The sequence below is a fragment of the Siniperca chuatsi genome, linkage group LG7 (genome assembly GCF_020085105.1).
Source record: "Siniperca chuatsi isolate FFG_IHB_CAS linkage group LG7, ASM2008510v1, whole genome shotgun sequence".
In the NCBI taxonomy this organism is placed as follows: Eukaryota; Metazoa; Chordata; class Actinopteri; order Centrarchiformes; family Sinipercidae; genus Siniperca; species Siniperca chuatsi.
The window spans coordinates 10,428,055-10,448,443 of NC_058048.1; the positions used below are offsets into that span (position 1 = coordinate 10,428,055).

The 20,389-nt window shown below is 41.6% G+C and overlaps 1 protein-coding gene across 1 annotated transcript in view; it reads left to right on the plus strand.

Annotated features, from left to right (window-relative positions):
- The first annotated feature begins 1,110 nt into the window (after positions 1 to 1,110).
- The window catches only part of clmpb (CXADR like membrane protein b), a 68,118-nt gene continuing 48,839 nt past the window's right edge, over positions 1,111 to 20,389 (plus strand). Inside the window, exon 1 of the mRNA XM_044201569.1 lies at positions 1,111 to 1,547. Within this exon, the coding sequence (XP_044057504.1) occupies positions 1,385 to 1,547 (163 nt within the window). The 5' untranslated portion in view covers positions 1,111 to 1,384. The remainder of the gene's footprint in view (positions 1,548 to 20,389) is intronic.

Genomic DNA, 20,389 nt, shown 5'->3' on the forward strand with positions numbered 1-20,389 from the left:
CTGAAGAGCAGGCCACTCGAGGGGGAAAGAGAGAGCAAGAGAGAGCAGAGGGGCCACTGGCGAGTGAAAACCCTTTTGTTATTTCTGTGGATTGTTGAGACACAGAAGAGGGGGATTAATTTGTCTCAAGGTCTGAGAGCAGCCATCAGCAGACAGCAGCACTCCCCCTTTTGCTGCTTGTTTATCTAACTTAGACTATGCTTATAAAATATCTTGGCCAAAGCCAAGCCAAAGTGATGGGATAAATCTTTTGAAAACTTGATAGACTGATAGAATAAGATTGAGAAGCTGGTGGACGAATAATAATAAGCGAACAAAAATATGCCTTCTGGTTCAAAACAGATGTTTAACGGAGCTTTTGATCATAAGCATGCCTCATCATAGCCTGTAAAAATAAATAGCCTAGAAAATATATCATGCTTTTGAATTTAAAACATGCCGTATTTCTTGTTTCTTGATGTAAAATCATACCAGGTTAGTCTGGAAAATAACAATTATATCGATTATCACTTATCACTTGGCCGATTTTTTTCTGGATTTGTGGATTAATCGTTTGGTCAATTAAACGTCAAATGACAGACTCACATAGTAAACAGTGAATTGTTGGCATATTTGCTTAAAAGATTATTTAAACGATTAATCGATTATGAAAGTAGTTTTCACTTAATTTTTGTCAATCAACTAATCAATTAATCGACTAATCATTTCAGCCCTAAAAAGTACAAAGAGCACTAGTAAGCTATGTAAAATTATGTATAATCTTTTAAAGCAATGTCATAGTGATACTATTAGATTGCAAAATACCTTAAGATAACACTACCCTTATATTAACATTGTAGTTGGTGAAACTATCTCTAAGCTCATTATGAACTCAACACTGACTCACTATAAACCCTGTATGCAGTTCTATATTATAGAACTATTATTTGCTCATAACAACATTTTCATTAAAGGCAACATCATATCAAAGGAATCTGCTTGCAACACCTAACAAGAGGACTCACATCCTCTCAGCCTGCCTTTGTATTGTTTGTTTCAGGATGCTCGGGCTGTGTAAGAGAACTTCAGACTCTAGAGGTCTCCATCCTTCAGCATCCCCTCATCATCCACCTATTCGCCCTCCTCCTTCTCCTCCCCCCTCCTCCTCCTCTCTGGCATTTTGTGCAGCGGAGGAGGAAAGGAGGAGAGACTGCTGAGGAGAAGACAGAGGGGACCCTGAGACAACACGTCCCACGCCAGAGCCAGACAGCCAGGGAACTTTGATTTGACGCCAAGTAGCCTAGCCTGCGATGAAAATGACGATGAAGAGAAAGAGCCACGTTTCTCGTTCTTGGGAGGTTTAGATATGTCGGGCGTGTGCAACATATGATGTCCTTGGACTCATATGCTCAATGAAGAATTATTTTTCTGTGATTTCGCTCCTCAATTCGCTGATGGTGCCGCTTCGTTGTGCCTGCACTTAGGTCAGCCGAGCGCATTGTTTCCAGCTCCGTTGTATATGGGATTTCCAGCCGTGATGTCTGCAATATTTCGCTCTTTGTTTCTGGGTAAGTCACTTCCCATTCCTTTAAAAGATAATGAATTCATTTAAAAAGCAGTGGAGCGCGTTCCTCTGACAATTGTCATTGACGGTATGGACATTGATGCCTGTCGGTATTATATTTACAATGATTGTTTTACATTTGTGTCGTCCTTAACAACACATCTGACGATTTAGAATGATGTCAGACTATATTTATTTATTTTCTTTTATTTCGTATCACCCTTGCACTTTATAATGCGCATAGGCCTAGATGTAAAAAATAATAATAATAATAATAATAAAGCTCTTTATATTTAGGTGTATCTTAAAAATGCTAAAGCACAAGTCAACCTTGATTTCCAAACCATAGGCTGCTCTAGTTGGGGGAGCTCTCAAAAAGGGAAACATTTAAACGGGGTAAAAGTTCACCTGACCCCTCCCTTTAAATCTGCTATCCAGATTTATTGACTTTGTACTGACATTCATTCTTCAAAAAAATGAACAAAGGGTTTTTTACCATTTTTTGACAAAGACAAAAAAAAAATCCAAATGTAGCACATACAGCAACCAATAAGGTACAGTTATTTCCATATGCTGTTTCTTACTGTTTGGCCCAATTTTAAGTGCCCTGAATAACATTTTGAGAATGAAAAACTGTTCTAATTTGTTGGGCTACATCATTTGTTTTTCAGCTTGAAGCTGAACTTGAAAAGCTTCATTAAATAGTTTCTTATGATCATAAATGAAAGCTTCCTTTGTCTATCAACAATTACAGCAATTTATGTTATCACTACTGCTGATACTAATAACAATACTGCTCTTATTACTACTCTATTACTGTAAAGTACTGAGGGCCTGGAGGACATTTCAGGTTCTGAGCTAAATTAGGGATTGTTTAATTCCACTGCGACTTCACTGACTGGAAGTTGCTGTAGCACTGTGAGACAGTGTGTAAAAATGACTTCCAGTAAGAGGTTTCACACTCCCTTCTGCTGTCTCGTCACCTGCAGTGGAATTTCCCTAGCTGGGTGTAACTGGGGATAAATGAGCATTTTCCAAAGGAAGTTTACAGTCTGAGTGACTATGAATAGGTGTACTTGGTATGAAAAAGTTTGGAAACCCCTGACTTAAAGTAAAAATGAAAGTGGCCATATGAGGAATAATGCACCCAAGAGCTGCCAGCGCTTCTTCTTTGGTTTGCATCCAAAAGTCGTGCTCTAGTCTACGTGATGCCTGCTGTTCATGGTGTTGCAGTCTGGAGAGAATCAAAAGACTCGATCATTTGTGTTTCAATCCATTAGTTTGTACTGTACATGCAGCTGGTGTTATTTGCTTATGCTTGATGTGGGTTGTGCTGAAGGCTTGTTAATGCCTAAAGAGTTTTTTATCTTCAGCTCCCGTTATTCAGTTACTTACATATCGTGATAACCTCGCAGGAGAGGACCCTGCCCCATGCTCAATGCATTCTGGGAAAAGCTCCAGTCCAATGTGATCCTGAATAAGATAAGCAGTATAGAAAATGGAAGGATGGAGATATGACCTGAATCTGTATAGATGCTGACTTACATAAGTCAGCATGTATACAAGTTAAGGCTTACATAGTTCAACCAGTGAATCCACAGTATGTGCTCAGAGGTGATGGTCACTGCTTCAACTAAAGGAGCTGACTCGGCAGTGGACACTGCATACCAACACATTTTTTTGTTTCAGTCAGCAGCCTTGTTGTATTAGATAATGATGTGATTTGAGCTAAACATGTAGATTATCTAAATGCCAGTATCTAAACTCCACTGATGATGATGATGATGATGATGATGATGATGATGATGACGACAACGACGATAAAAACACAACCAATTCTTAACTGCCGCAGCTGAGCCAGCAATGACAAGGTGAAAACATTACACACTAAATTATACAACAGTAATTCATTCCCTAATATAAATAATAATGGTGCACTTTTCTTAAAATAACCATCAGCCTGTGCCTAGTGAGTATTAAATGACTTGTTGCCATGGTGAGGCATTTTCTCCTTCCCTTGTCATGTCACAAGATATGACTATATAAAACAAGCCGTGCAGCTGAAAATGATATCATTAGGGTGAACGTCCAGTACAGTTTCAACCTGGGTCATGTGTCTCTCATGCGAGAACAAAATATCTGCCAGTCAGCCAAAAGAGCATTTTTCCCTGACGACAGAGATATGTAGCTTTTCAGGATAGGCTCCTCTGCTGTGCCAGACTGCAGGACATTTTCCTAAAGTTATAGCCTATATTAATTCAAGATCAACACCGAGGCCAAGTAAAGAGAGGAAGTGGCTGTTTTATTATAAAAGAATCAATAGTCATTAATAGGGGCTCATTTCCTTTTTATTTGGCTTTGGCCTCGCAAGTCCTGAGACATCCTTAATTTAATATCTGTTGGAGATGTAATATCCACTGTTCACATTACAGATAAGTAGCACAATTAATTGCCACAGAGATTTCTGTAGCTCCCTTCTGTAACCACATATCGGCAGGGTAAGAAACGTAAGAAACGGAGCAAGGTCAAATAGAGTAACTCAGTAACTGTATGGTAGATTCAGCCAGGTAAAGGAGCCTAGTGATGGATTGCCTATCTGTCCTTGTGCCAGGATTAAATTATTCTGAATGAGGTGATTTGAAAATGACTGTCCAAGAAGTAATAACACAGTGTAAGTCACTTGACAGAAATGTAATTGGAAAGAATGAGCAGCTTTTATATGTGATCCAAACCAAGATCTGCACCCTCACATGGTGGAGTCTTATGTTTGTTTGAGTGTCAATCTGTAGAACAATGCAATGTGAGTGATCATGGGAATGCAGTAGGGTCTTAACATTATTGTGTGAGGTGATGCTCGTGTGTCTACGTGCATGCATACGTGTGGATAACGGTGAGAAGATGGCAGCGCCTGTGCGCGCATGCTAGTGTTAGATGTAGATAAAGAGAGCAGCGGCTCCAAACAGAAATTCTGTCCCCATTCTATATTTAGCATGTCTGCCGGGGTAGGCAGAGGATCTCTGAAATGTGAAGATGACAGGAGCCTCCTGAGCCAGAGGTTATGAAGTGACATCTTGATGTGTTTGCGCCTGAATCACACTCCCACACACACCCAGCCACAGACTTTCTGACATCCCTACAAACCCAGAGACATTTCGATATTTGACGTCTAGTTACCATACATTAAGGCTTCTTTTTGATCTTCTTTTGACGCACATTATTCTTCAGCACTATCATGTGGCATCCCCTATGTACATTCTCAGATTTGAAAATATGTGTTTTTTGATAGCATGTGATGAATTTGGCAGATGTGCTTTGTGGGCGAGACCAGATCTGCCTCGCACAATATTTAAAGTATTTGTTAGTCGGGTGTGGAGCCTTGCACAGTGAGTTAACCTTCATTCCACATTGTAGAAGCATAAACCTTTAAATGACTTCCAATCTCACTTTAATTGGCTGGTACAATTAATTTACAGGAGTTCACTTGATGAACGTGATGCAGACATATCAACACTTTCAGCACATTTTCACACACAGACTGAGCAAACAAACAATGCAAAGCATCACAATACATATATGTACTCGTGAATCAACATCCAGTAGATATTGCATTCAAGCTGTGGGACATACAGTACAGTAAAGATGCAGCTGCTGACGGAAAAATAGCAAATAGCTAGCAGTGCATTGCTCCAGATAGTTAAATGACTTCCCTTATCCCTACAATGTCAGTGATTTGCCATGCAGAACAAAGTGTTAACAGATTTCCATCAAGAGAGGATCGTATTACTCAAAGCAAAAATGGCAAATCTGAATTTCTCAGCAAGGGCAGAGCACCCTGGAAAAAAAACCTCTAGCAAAGGTGACTGAAGAGGCCTACAGATGAGTACAGAGGTCTAGCCATCCTCAAAACAACTGACCCATATCATTAACAAACACTGATTTGCCTTCCAAGCACTTTACCCCCGATGTGTGCGGCCTTTGAATGACAGCGTGCTTCCCTGAATACAAGCCGTCCTTTTTTTGCACCTGAGGGATTCTTCATGTTTCATTGATTGTGGTGCTTTTAGTCAGAAGGTCTTTCTATTCTGTCGCAGCAAGCTGGATGCCATGCTTCGAATGACAGTGTTTGTAGGTGAAAGTGTACCTGCTTTGTACTATAAGTGCTTTTATTCCTACTGGTAGAGGGCCGAGGCAGGTTGTGTTTTTATAGCAGCCAAAGACATCCGAGATAAAACTAAAGGTTGCACTGGTGGAATTAATGCAGTCTGTTCTGAATTCATCTGCTGTTTCTACAATATTTCTTTATTTGACATTTTCTTCATCTTTCTCTTGGTATGTTTCTGCCACACCCATAATTTCCAAGCTATCCAAACATTATTCTGTATGGGCCTTTTGTCACTTGCATCTTGTGAAACACAAGACACATGCCTAGACAGAGCTGGGTTTGTGTAGTGTTCCTGACCTATAAACCCTCCCCCTTTTCATCCTTCACTGGGTAAATTACTGCCAGATTATTTTGGAACAAATGAACAGGAACTGCCTATTTCACTTTACTGCTAATCTTTGACAGATGTTCTGGAGAGGCTCACATCCACATTACTGGAGCCACCACTGCACAACCTACACATGACATTACACTACAGTATGTTGTACTGCTGTACACAAGCAATGAAAGACAGACATTTTGCTTTCTTATTTACTTCTTGCTGAGAGTTAGATAAGAAATCGATACCACTCTCAGTTTAATGTGTCTAAACGCGTAAGTGGAAATTTGCCAGGACCAGTAACTTCTCATAAAACTCTGTAAAACCACAAATAGTAATCTTTACATTTGTTTTTGTACAGATTAAGCAAACAAGCTTTAACGTCACTGAGCTTTAGAGGTGCTGGTTGGTGGATTTTGTTGCTTTTGGACACTGCAAGGTTAGCTTTCCCCGTTTCCAGTCTTTATGCTAAGCTAAGCTAACCGGCTGCTGGCTGTAGCTTCATATTTACTGTACAGACATGAGAGCGGTATCCATCTTCTAACTCTCATTAAGAAAGGGAGTAAGTGAATTTCTCAAGATGTTGAACTTAGTTTTGCAACAATCAAGACAAGGATTGGAAAAATGCTTACACCTATTGTTAGGAAGATGTACCTAAGATTTTGAACATTACATTTTAGTGCTTTAACAAGTAGTTGATTGGCAGAAAATTAACCAGCAACAAGTTTTTTTTGATTGATAATTTAAGTCATTTATTAAGCAGAAATATTCTCTGTTTCCAGCTTCTTAAATGTGAGGATCTGTTACTTTTTGCTGCTGATTATATCATTGTAAATTAAATTATTTGGGTTTGACTGTTGGTCAGACAAAACAGGCTATTTAAAGACGCCTTTTTGGGCTCTGGGAAATGTGATGGGTATTTGTCAATGAATTAAATAAACAATCAAGTATTTTAAAATATCTAGATTATTCAATAAAGAAAATAATTGTTATTTGCATAATGGCATCAGAAATGTGTATTTCATATGACCGTAAATGCCTAAATGTGGAGCCCCAGTCCATTATAACTGATATTAAATGATGCAAAGCAGAAACATGCAAAATGCAGGTAAATTAAGCTGCTCCAAAACTAAAATAGGTAGCCCTTTAAAACCTTGGCTAGCTGTGACACTGAAATGTTGCATTGGCCCCTAGTTCCCTGTAATCTCTACAGCCATGGCCATTTCCTCCAAAGGGAGGATTTCTGCCTTATTTGCAGGAGTGAATAACCATGAAAGTCAATAGAGCAAGTGCAATTACAGCTTTCTATTTTCTTAGAAAATGTGAAGTGATTTGCTGCTTGTGTGCATAAATATTTGGATCAAGGTCTATGATTGTTTTATGTAAGCAGTGAGGAGATCAAAGAGTGAACAAAACGGTGAGATAAACGCTAATGCTGTCGGTGAGGTGGAGCATGGAATTGTCTCCCATTGATTCACCCCACTAAAGGTCTGTCCTGATATTAATTCTTTGCAGCTATTGGCATTGCTGGAAATAGGCTTCCATCTCTCACCAACCGAGTGCTCTTCAGCTGCAAGAGCAAAGGTGATCAGAATTCATATAACTTACAAAAACACCATTTAAAATGATTTGTTTATCAGTGGTGGGGGCTGAGATGCTATCGCCTCACAGCTCCAAGCCCTGTTGTGGTGCTTTCTGCCTGGCAGTGTGGAATAAAGTTAGCATGCTTGTCTTCTCTAAGCAGAACATGCTTTTGATCTATGTTCTCTGTCTCTGAAACCAGGTATATCTCTGTTTTCTGTGCAGCTGTGCGATCCAACTCTGCAGGAAAATAAACAGCTCAAAAAAACAAAATCCCTATTGCTGAGGTGTCTTTTAGTTTCAAGCAGCTTAGCATAGCGGTTACATCAACGACACAAAGGAAGAAGAAGCAAAATACTGATAAAACATTTACACCCAATGAGTAGCACAGGAGTGACATTGGATGTGTCACAGTCACGGCCAAGCCTGCGTGTCTCTTCAAAGATTTCCTGGAAGCCTGTTAACATGTCCAAAGCTCGACTAAGCCTGGTCATGCTTATTGCGCGTCGAGTCAAGATGATATGAAATCATTCTCTTATCTCAGCAGAGGGGACCTTGAACAGTTTGATGCTTTTACTGCTGGACAAGGCTGTACTAACATTTTCCGGGCTGACATTTTAGGTGAGTGACATAGTGTCAAAACCCCAGTAAACTGTCTGCCAATAATTGATCATTTCTCACTAGTCGCTTAGCACTTTAATTGGTCATGGGGTGCACCTGTCAGACCCCAACCTGTGCGGTGCCTCATCTCACACTGTGCTTATTGATTATCATGTCCAAATATCAACTTGGTCATTCAAACAGCATCATGCTGCTAAGATGAGAATCACCAAGAGAATACAGCTCACAGCCAGACTGCGACCGCAGGGTGTCCTCCCCATAAATCTTAAAGGATTTTTCATGCAGACAGAAAGAATTTTGAAAAGTGCATTTACTCTATGTATTCCAGTATGGTGCTGACGCACAAAACATTGACTTTTCTTTCACTCTACATGGCATTCAGCTCTAATTCAATCCCTAGAATTGATTGCAGATGAATAAAATCAACTTGCTCTGCACCAAGTAATGGTAAGCCAGGCGAGTTTTTTTCCCTCCTCTCCCGCTTTTCCAATTGGGAGCTGACTGAATGAACAGGAGGAAATGTTCCACGTCGCTCTATTTAGACGCCTGCTGTTCCTTTCAATTTGAAGCAGTTTATTAGCCTGGCAAGCAGGACACTCCATTAGGTGTTTTGAACCCGCGTGCTCCATTGTCTCACTCCATTTCCTCTTTTGCTTGCCAGTCTTCCCTAAAGCGTTAATGGCTTTAATCAGTAGAGGCCCCTCTGTCCTTTAAACATTTATCTTCAGCCGCTTTTGGTCATCACCGAGCAGCCTGGAAAGACCTAAAGATGGATGGTGTTTGGAAGGGATGGAATTTGTTGGCCATTGATTAGAGTGGTGGAAGATAAAGTGGTTACCTGCACAAGACCTGAACGCCATCTGGAGGATCCCCTCCACCTTTAGTGCATGATACCTGAAGTCAGCCATCTGTCCAATTTATATCTATACTGTGTGTGAGAAAGAAAAGGGTTTTATTTTGGTTGAGACTAAAAAAGTCGATCGTGCAGTAACTTTAAATAGTGGGCTTAATCTATTTATTGACTGTAACAAAACTTTAGGAATGACCTTTAAAGCTCTACAATTCTGCTGATTAATTCTTTATAAGGATGAAAACCTTACTTCATATAATTGCCATTCATTAGAAACTGTAAAATGCAATAACTTTGGTCCAGCGTTGGGTTGCCAGTCTTGTTCTCTTGCAGTGGATGTTGTGTGATGGATGGTCTAATAATCCAACCACAATGCCAGCCATTTGGTCTTTCATAGCACAGCGAAAACACTGTAAACTGAATATCATTGATCAATTGCTAGGTTGTCCACAAATTAAGTGTTTAATGTCGCTGGTTGCACTACAGCTCTCCCCTCAGTATTTCATATTAAAGAGCGCAGAGCCCTTTTTCAGGCCAAAAGGCTGAGAAGTTTGTTTCCACAGGAGATAACGTCACTTATTCAGCAGCTCAGGCTGTGGTCAAAGTACAGTTCAAATTGTCAGTGCTGAAAAATCTTTTCTCCCCGCTTGTCCTATCACTTCTTTCCCCCTTTCCCAGCAAAGTGGTTCAGAACAGATGGCACCACCACCTTTGTTTATTTCCGACTCGTTAGACTTGACTTGTTGATGAAATGGAGCCTTTACGCTATATTGCCCATGCAGATGTGTAGCTGTACATTTTTTAATGTAGCCCGGCAGTAAGGGTGGTATAATCCACAGCCTGAAGTACCTACAATATAAATGTTACATTTATATCTTACAAGGCTCTATACTGTGGTTTTCCAAAAGTGGACTAATTTTCTCTATGAGCAGGAGGGCAGCACTAGCTTTGCATGGAAATAAAGTGAACATGGAGTATGTTTGTGCTTGTTACTACTGGATAAACACTCTTTTCTGTTTACTGCACACTTGTTTAGCCCATCATGCAGTTTGTCAGACCCGACTTATAGATCACCACATCTCTAGTAAAGAGACAGACAGAGGCTTACGACTGCATTCAAGATGCCTGTCATGGTTTGGCAATGTTGTCCAAACTGTCACACTTTGAATGAAATTGTCCTATTGTGGTTGCTGGATGAGGATGGTGATGTTCTTCAGTGTGTGAACGGTGAAGTAGTGAGTGAAAGTGGGGCTTTACTCTGAGTTTTATGTCTCTCTCAAAATTATTAAACATGAGGCTTTTTTGGACCTCACATTTTCTCTCAGCAGCAGACATAATTTTTATTTTGTGTGTCTTTCTTCAAGAGGGAAATCAAGAGTGTTAGCATTTGGCTTGATTTGCTGTCTGGGGTCCAAAGACGCTGTGGAGGAGGAAATAGCAGAGTTTGCAAATTCAAGCTCTTAAAATAATTAAAGTTGGCATGATGACTCTGCTTTCTAGACGGGTCCAAGATTTAAAAAAAAAAAAAAAAAAAAAAAAAAGTCAGCTTTGGGAGTTACCACACAGCAACAGCAAGCTGTGTTATGCTCTAAAATTAGGAATAATGAAAGTTAGAATATGCAATGTGCAGATAAGATGAAATCAAATGCATAATTCTATCACTGTGAAGTGAAATTAAGCTTTTGGCCACTGACCCATCATACTAGAAAACAAACATTTTTCCATTTAGGAGAGGGAGATGCTGTTTACTCTATTAACCTTTCCTCTCGGTTGCACTCTTGACATTGAACAATGTGGAAGAGGCTGACTCCTCGCTGGCCCTTTTGCTAATGAGGCAATTAAGTCTATCTTGCCTTGGTTGAGCAAGGGGCAGAGAGAGCAAGGCAAGTCATCTGCTGTCTCAGCAAACACCAAGCATCTTAGCCTTGCTGCAGTCAGAATATATAACAAGCCCTGCTTTGTTGTAGTGGCCGCCCAGTCGTTGTGGTTCTCCCTTGTCAGTGCGACCCTTAGCACAGCTGGAGATCACAAGCAGCATCAGACCGTATTTATCCATGTGCACTGAATCGCAGCAAATGGAAATGGAAGAAAAACACTGAAATAAAATTATGTTTGAGCTCTACTTGTAAGCTATTGTGGTGTGCAGCAACTGTGTAACATAGCCACTACTATTTGCACATTATATTGGGATAACACAACAGCACATAGAGCACTGTTTAGGGATAAAGTAGTGGACTGCTGCTTTTAGTCCCTGCATTACACAGTCCATTTCAGAATAAATATTGCCTGATATTAATTTCTTTATGCTTCAGAACATCTCAGAAATGTTACTTATAGAAAGCAAAGGAATAAAGATATTATATTCTGAATCATATTTCAGGAGTGAATGTATGTCACTGCTGCCTAAATTTCCAATACAGCCTGATCCCTGTTTCATTTATTAGCCTCTATGTGTCTTGTTGACTTACTTACTTCTGTATTTACCATGTTTCTTTTATGTTATGAGTTATTCATGCAGCTAAAAGAGCTCTTCACAGACAGACTAAGCAGATGTTGGGTTACTGAAGGCCAGTGTCATGAGTGCGTACACTGTGGCTGGAGATTTACTGTACAGTGGAGAGGAGTGAGGATATTGCTCTGATCCTAGTCCCATGAGGCCTATGAGAAATGCAAGGTTCTGCCTCTTTTTTTCACCTGTATACTGATAACTAGAAGCCCAATCCACTATGTGTGGCAGAAAGAAAGAGAAAGATGTGAATATACAACCAAATACATGCATACATGAGTGGCTGTCATTGTGTGTGTTCATGCCTGATTTTATCATCAGATTCCCCCTCTGACACATGTCTGAGGGATGGTGCAGAATTGCTATTGCCTCAAGAGCCTTTCGGGAAAACGGTGATTGTTGTAAAATGTGCTGATACTCTGCATACATAAAAAACACCCTTGTTAGCCAATTAAATGAGTCTGACAGCAATTAGCATGTTTCTTCCCTCTTAGCCTAGTGATTGGCTGCTATGAGCAACTGCCGTGTCCTACAAAAGGGGCCAGCATTAGGGCCTAAGTTAATGTGTTTAAGGGATGCACAATTCTAACGAGTGATAACGGAAGGCTTACGGCTGCTCAGAAGGGATTAGGGGACATAGTTGTCTGTCTTAAAGCTCAGGCTTAACCATCATACGCTTTTTTTCCCTCCTCCATCTCTCCTCCCTGGTAATGAATTGCCAGTGTTTCCTGACACAAGGCATGAAAAAGAACGTCTCACTCGGGAGGGAATGAAGACGGCTGCTCATTAGCTGTGGAAAGGTGTACCCAACCAGAAAGAGGAGATGTCCGGACAGATTTGCTTGAAATCAATGCCTGTCTTCTGAAGCTTCCTCTACAGTATGTGGCTGCCACAACCTATCAGACAAGATTCATAAGAGCTTATGTAAGCAGCCAAAGGTATGCTTAAGCCACGCAGACATATGTATAAAGTATACAGTGGTAAAGCAAAAAGAACAAAGTGAGCACTATGGCACCTCTCAGCATCAGATTTCAGCCCTCTTGTGCTGGTTTCACTGTCCACTTTAACATATTTGCCTTTGCCATGTAACTAGATCAATATTGAGAGATGACCTCTGCTTGATGTGAGACACGGATGCCTCTGAAGTGGCAGGATTGGAGAATGACAGAGCTGGCGGTTTTCAGTTACAGGACACTAAAGATCTATAGTGGCAAGGGCGCCAGAGAAAGTGCACAGTTAGCAATGGGCTGCACCGGCAACTGACCATGTGTGTTTGCTGCCGGCTAAAATTACTGACACTGGACACGACAGGTTACATGCCTTTAATGCAAAATATACTGAATAACAGAGAAAGCATCACCATCACACGCTTGTAGTTCTCTTTATCTCAAAACAGACTAAATCCTTTGGCTCCACATATACTTGAGACAGAGCTTTTATGACGGCATTTCACTGAGAAATGACTTTTTCATTCAATATTCAGCTCACATAGCGCAGCAGCACAAGACAATGGAAGAGTCCTTTATGCTGTTGTTGTATTTAGCATGTGATCTGTGTTAGGGTCACAGTTTAATGCATTCTGTTGCTACAAGCCCTGGACAGATGATATGACTAACCTTTGGGTTCATGTTTATACCGATGATGTCCTTTAGCTCAAGCTAACAGCCCTCTTGTCAAGATAGATAGACCTGGGCGCAGTTTTTCTGAAGTGGTGTCAATAGTGTTGTCACTCGCCCCTGCGCTGCCCCTGCCAAGTCTGTTGGGAGACCTTTTCATTGACATGTAAGTTGTACAGTGCTGTTTTGTCATGTGGTAGCTGTACCATGCAGGGTCTGCAGGGAAATCATAATGCAATGGCGGCAGCACATTTTTGATAATTAATGAATTATTGTGTTGAAGTGCAGAGCTCTCCTTGCGACCTATTTAGAGCACCGCCCATTCTTCACTTCTTCATTGTCCTCTTCTCAGCCAGACCATCTGTATATAAAATCACAATCTGCAATGGATCTCATGAAAGAGAGAGTGGTGGTTATAGGCAGGGCAAACAGACATTCAACCTGCCCCGTCCGATGGGTGGATTTTTTAATGTATTACTGCACACATATCATTAGCATTGCCAACAGAACATAGGTTTTGAAAGCCTTATTAAAGCATTGTTTAACATATAGATTTTCTTCATACTTCACCTGTAGTTCGGCTTAAGTATCCCACTTATTGGTTGACTCCTCTTTACAGCCACGCCCTGAGGGTCGAAACCGGTCTGCGTTTTCTCCTTTGTGATATTTTGATACTCTGACAAGCCCTAGTCAATAAAGGCTTTTTAACTACATCCTTGGCCCGGTGAGAGTGTGCCTGAAGTAAGCCAAGTGGCTACCCTTTTTTTACACGATCCCACTTATTGTTTATTCATCACATCTGTCACAGTGTACGGCATTATATTTGATCTGAGGGTAGAAAACAAATATATTTTATTTTTTGCAGACCCCAAATGTTCTCTGTATTGCCATTGTTTGCCTACATGGCATTGGACTAGACTGACCAGCATGGTCATTAATCCTAATGTTTAGACTGTAGCCGCCATCCACTCCCAGCCACAGCTTGACTACAAGTAATCATAGCCATACACCCCTGTGCATTGTGCTGCAGGAAAAATACTACAAGCGCAGAAGCGTAGTCCATCAATCTAAGAGGCCAGACATTTTTTCTCCAACTCCATGTTGGAAGATTTTACATGGCACCCTCCCCCAATCCTGAGGGAATATGTTTATGAGCCCTTTCTTTCACTGTCCTGTCTCTTCCCAATCCCCTCTCCCTCTTATGAGAAGAGGGGTCTGAGGAGACAGAGCGTGTATAGCTTTTCGCCGCAGGGTCGTGATGGATGGCCACTCAGCTATATACGCCTTGCTCACCAGAGGCCGGCCATATTTCTCCTTCACTGCCGGTGTAGGCCTGCATCTGCATGAGGACGGTCAGGGATTCTGCTTTCTGTGAGCTCAGCAGAGCCGAGGAGGAGTATTTGATTAGGTGTAATGGAATTACAGTAATCTGATTCCAAAAAGATGACATCTGTAATCTGTTGCAGTTACTGTAAATATGCAGTAATCAGATCACAGATGCTTATGATGCTTCAGAGTTATTGCATTGCTCAGTACAACTGTGGCATCTAGATTGTGGAACTTCATATCTTGCAGAATTGTAGATTAAAATGAACCCTGCTTTTATAGGATTGTGACGTAAATCAACTATTCTACTGACATTACCAATCACAATTTTCTGCAGGTAATCAGCACTTTAAGTAATTGCCTTTGAGTGTAATCCTCCTAACCCTCATAACTGCTGTTGCAGTGAATGGTGGGCTGGTTGGAGTTGTTGAGATATGTGAGGGGATGGATGTATATGTTGAGGTAGATTATTAGCAACTGGATGGCCCGAGGGCCTTATCAGAGGCTACTGCTCGGTCATAGAAGGAATAAATGCTGCAGGGTGGTCTGCATGGCAGCACACTGCTGCTTTTGGGTCAGAGAAATGAGGGGAGAGAGCGAGAGAGGGGGAGAGAGGATCTGTCATTGATCCTGTGGCATTAGCCTGGGCTGCAGTCATAATGAAGCCAGTGCTGTGTGTGTGTGTGTGTGTGTGTGTGTGTGTGTGTGTGTGTGTGTGTGTGTGTGTGTGTGTGTGTGTGTGTGTGTGTGTGTTTGTGTGTGATGTGTGTGTATGACTCCTGTAAATATCTGCATCTGGAGTGTTTATATCCCAGTGATTAATTATAACTCATGTGGACACAAATAAATCACTCAAAGCGTGTGTGCACATGCATGTGTTTGTGTATGTGTGTATCCCCAGATGGCCTTGTGTGAGCATATTTGTAGTGTTTGTGTATATGTGTGTTTGTGTGTGTGTGTGTGTGTGTGTGTGTATTTTATTTGTGCAGGTGTGTGTGAGTGCAGTACCAGATGTGTGTATCCCCAGATACCTTTGTGTGACCATATTGCAGGGTATGCATTGTCATCATGTGAGTATACTATGTAGATGTATTTCCCTGACTTTGAGTGCATGTTTGTGTGTGTGTGTGTGTGTGTGTGTGTGTGTGTGTGTGTGTGTGTGTGTGTGTGTGTGTGTGTGTGTACACAGTGATGAAGCAGGAGAGGCTGCTTGGCGACTCATCCATCATTTTCCCCCCTGGCCCGCGGTGCCCTCAGAGGAGCGCTGCACTGTCACGGTGACATTGGGCTCATTTTGGTCTAGAAAAATGGTGCATCCGCCCCCAGCTTCACCCCACCTCCCCAGTCAACCAGCCAGCTTAGGTGCTGCAGTAACAATACCTCTAACAGTCTCAGACTCCTTCCCCCGCTGTCATCTTTACATGTCGTATCCACAGGGACAGATTGCTAATCAGAGCCAGCACTCTATTGAAGGGCCCCTCGTTTGTCTACGGCCGTTTAGTAAAGCTGCTTCAGGTGGGTTGTGACCTTCTCTGACCCTTCCTACCCTCACCCCCTGCTGGATAACCTTGGAAAGGGTGGAGGAATGGAAGAAGATGGGGGACAGAAGGTGAGAGATGAGACCACTTTATGAGCGTCCCACAATCTCTATGCCCCGTCCTGGGTCTCTCCCTCGCTGATAATGTACAGGGTGAGTCAGCATGAGCAACTGCAGTATAGCGGCCCAGTCGATCTGTTTATGCTTGCCTCTGAAGAGACAATTCCAACACCGTGCCGCCAAGGCACTGCTGTTGCTGCTTCGTGACTCAGTGTGGTGTATGTGCTTGCACGTGTCCCCCAACTCTCTTCACAGATTTGCCCCGTGCAGGACAGCACTTGCACACATTGGACAAACTTTCAGCCACTGCTGAGAGTGATATGTGTCATGGTCAAGGGGGCATGCTGTACAATCTACTAAGAGATAAGGGAATGAGAAAGTGGGGAAAATAGTGAGAAAATTGTATGCTGGCATGATTTTTCTCAGGTACAGGTCAGTGTGTCCTGCAGTACAGCAGGCCTGTATGAACCTATGTATGGTTCTGTATTTTATGTGTGTGGCTAGTAGTGCATAATTTGTATTGCAGATAGGCACCTCTTAAGCACTTTGGAACTCTGAGGACAACTTACACATGGCTAATATAAGCAACCCTATTAAACAATCACTTTAGTTCATACTCTTATACATACAGAAAGTGGGTGGTGTTTAACACATGCCCACAAAAAGGCACAGAGTCTGATAGGCACAGACACTGATAAGCAAATAAAAGCATGCAGACATAGCTCAACCACCAGCTCCCATTATGTAACTACAGTCAACACATTTTAATGTCATTCCTCCCAAAATGGCACCTTGTTGGTGGTGGTGGTGGTGGTGGTGGTGGTGGTGGGGGGGGGGGGGGTATATAAACAGAAAAAACAGAGGGAGACTAGGAGTAACAGAAAGAGGAATATGAGTAGGAAAATGGAGTTGAAGGATTGTAGCATGTTTGCCCCCCTGCCATCCTCCTGTGTCAGCTAAAACAGTTTCTAATCAGTCCTGCCACTTCACACGCACACACACAGAAAAACACACATGCACTGTGTATGCACAAATCTACTGGTACATCAGCAGAGGCACACACAGACACATGCACAGCTTTTCTCTCAAAAAGCCTCCCTTCATAGATAACCTCCCCAGCTGACAATAGCAACAATAGCATAAATCCTGATCCCAACAACAACAACAGCGATGGACAGCCACGTCCTTCACTGAACCCACGTCTGCACATTCTCCGCTCTCTGTCTCTAAATACATTTTTACTTGTTTGTTGTTGTTTTTTTAAAAAGGATCAGTTTCCAGAGCTGCAAGCATCCTGTTCAGACATGCCGGCTTGGTGGCCGATTGATCAGCCTGTTCTGTCACTAGAGATCAATCCATCTGTCCTCTTCTATTGCAGATCTTGTTTGCTCCATTTGCCTGTAGCAGCGTGCCCAGCAAACTCATATTCCCACCTGACCTCACCTTTCCTATAATTCAGGCCAAAGGTCAACGCCTGTTATTAATTTGCATGACCTTGTTGACTTTAATGCCCTATTGAGCCGCTGCGCAGTGGCGCACCTGTATTGTCTTTCATACAGCTCTGAGAATAACTTCCTTCCTGTGCGGGGGATCAATAATGTAGCATGGGGCGTAAGAAATATTACGCCATTTCCCTTGCAATAAAGACAGGAATCGTGGAGAATATATGCTAGCCAGCCTGCAATCAATAGCCCTACTGTAATTGTAAACTCTTCCCTTCCTGTTTCAGTGATGGTAGTGTGGTTTGTTTATGTACATTTCTATACGCTAAAAGCAGATTTCTATCTGAGAAAGCTACACTGAAGGCATTTCACTGAGTAGGGTTACAAATATCACTCAGCTTTCTTTTGAATATCACAGCCGAGCATTATGATGCATTGCTCCATGGACTCTTATCACAGCCTCTCACCATGAAGGAATGGTGAATAGCACATTTCAATCATTCTGTCATGGGAGAACTATAATCTTTTTCTTCTGCATGGCATATGTCCTTCCACTTCTAACTAATCCTTATTATGCCTCAGAAGCGAAGGTCATTGTCAAAGCCGAGGGGTGGTTAAGTTAATCCACTTGTTTTCTGAATCCGATTTACCTCATTTTCCAAACTAGGGAACAATGTTCTGGCACAAAGACATCAAGATGATAGTGCGGCACGCATTAAGGAGGAGCGCCCCTACACTAGAGAGGCTTCTATTATCTGTCTACATCATCTGCATGCCATTCTGCTTCCCGGTTCTATCAGAGGATTTCTAATGACTGCATTCAAAGCTATCTCTGCCATATGGAAAGCGAGAGTGAAAGTGAGAGGAGAGCAGATGAGTTAAAAGCGGCATGATCTCTCTTATTCATGAATCGATCTATGTCGCTGCAGTATGAGGCACTAGCAAAGCAAGGCACAGTGCCCTGGTGAGCAGGAGCCCCGTGCTGCGGCCGGCCAGCCTCAGTGAGTTACGCAGTGCAGTGGCATACAGTTGACTTCATTAGCAGGTCCCTCCCTTCAAGGGGAAGGCTTATTTACTACTGCACCGGGCACGGACAGATGCGCCACAGATATTATACTATAGAGATTTGTGCAAGTACAAATAGGTGTGCGTAAGGGTAATGTGAATGTGTGTGTGTGTTTCAGGGGCGAAGCTGTTTTCCTTACAGTATGCAAATCAGGCTGAACCAGTGATAAATCCTGAGTTAAATAAAGTGATAAAAATGCATCCGTGTGTCAGTGAGTGTGTGCATTTGTATGTAACTGTTTTTAACTGTAACTCTGTATGCACCTGAAATGTGTTATGTGTGTGTGTGTGTGTTCATCCGTATGTCATGCAAGTATGCATGTATGAATAATTTTTTATAGATTTATTAGTGTGCATGCCTTTCAGTACATTAGCGTAACCATTAGCTTCTCCCTGTCCGATCTGATCACTGTCTTCTGCCTTGTCATCTCGTGGCATGTGAGCTGAAATTAGTAGTAGAGAGAAAGGTGTGAGACACACAGACATTATTTTCAACTACGTCCTACATCATTTCTACAACAGACAATCAACAATAGCCAATAAGAGAAAACCCCAGAAAAAAGACAAGAAAAAGTTTTGAAGTTGTGTTCCTCTGTCTTTTTATTTTCCAGTAGCGTGAGTGCATTTTCATGACATCATAGAGTGTCATTACAGCACACTGTGATTTTAGCCTTTACCTCATCTTTAAATGTGCCACTATGCAATTAGAGATGACAGAAAATAAGTGAATGATGGTTGTAAAGTATGTGATATTTAACCCTTTCCAACATTTCATATACAGTAATAGAGTCCTACATGGTCACATTTTCCAAGAGCCCATGCTGATGTTTCTAAGTTGCTTGTATATTCAATTTGCTATCAAAGAAGACTAAGAACACCAGCAAATAATCAGATTTAAGAAGCTGGAGTGCGTAATGTTTTGGCATTTGCATCCTTATAAAATTACTTGAATGATCCACTATCCAATCCTGTTGATTGATTAATCAATTAATCGACTAATCATTTCAGCTTTTAACCCCTCACAAGTTAGCCAACCATCACAAATGTGCAGACAGATGTTTAAAAATTCGATCAACCAACAAACGGCTGTCTAATAAATCAGTTCCGTGTTACGTAAGAGGAGAAAGTGGCGACTGCTAGACGTTCTACATTACATGTTTTATACTTTATACCAGCACAGTCAAAGAATTCGCTATAGCCAAGCAACAATTTTGAAAGATTATGTGTGATGGAGTGGTTTGAGGATATAATTAAAAGATGCATTATGGACAGTGTCTTACTGTAATTTGAATACTTAAAGGTCCTGTGTATGACATTTAGAAAGGATGTATGTTTTCCTTAGTGTTTAATCACCTGAAAATAGGAATTGTTGTGTTTTCATTACCTTAGAATGAGCCGTCTTTATCTCAGAGGGAGCGGGTCCCCTTCCACGGAGGTCACCATGTTGCACCGCCATGTTTCTACAGTAGCCAAGAACGGACAAACCAAACACTGGTTTAAGATAGGGCCATTTTTCCACGAGATTTCTACCTTCACTACTGCCACAGTAGTTTCTTCTACACGCTTGGAAGGGGAGGGTGATGTGAGTGGTATTCAAATGGTTGCAAACTGCAATTTCACCACTAAATGCCACTAAATCCTACACACCGAACCTTTAATTGCAACATTTAATTTCCAAATCCTGCCTGAACCTTCTGTATGCACATAAAAATGGGCCCAAACTGAATTTGTCAAGCCTATTGGGAGCTTTGGCTGGGTTGC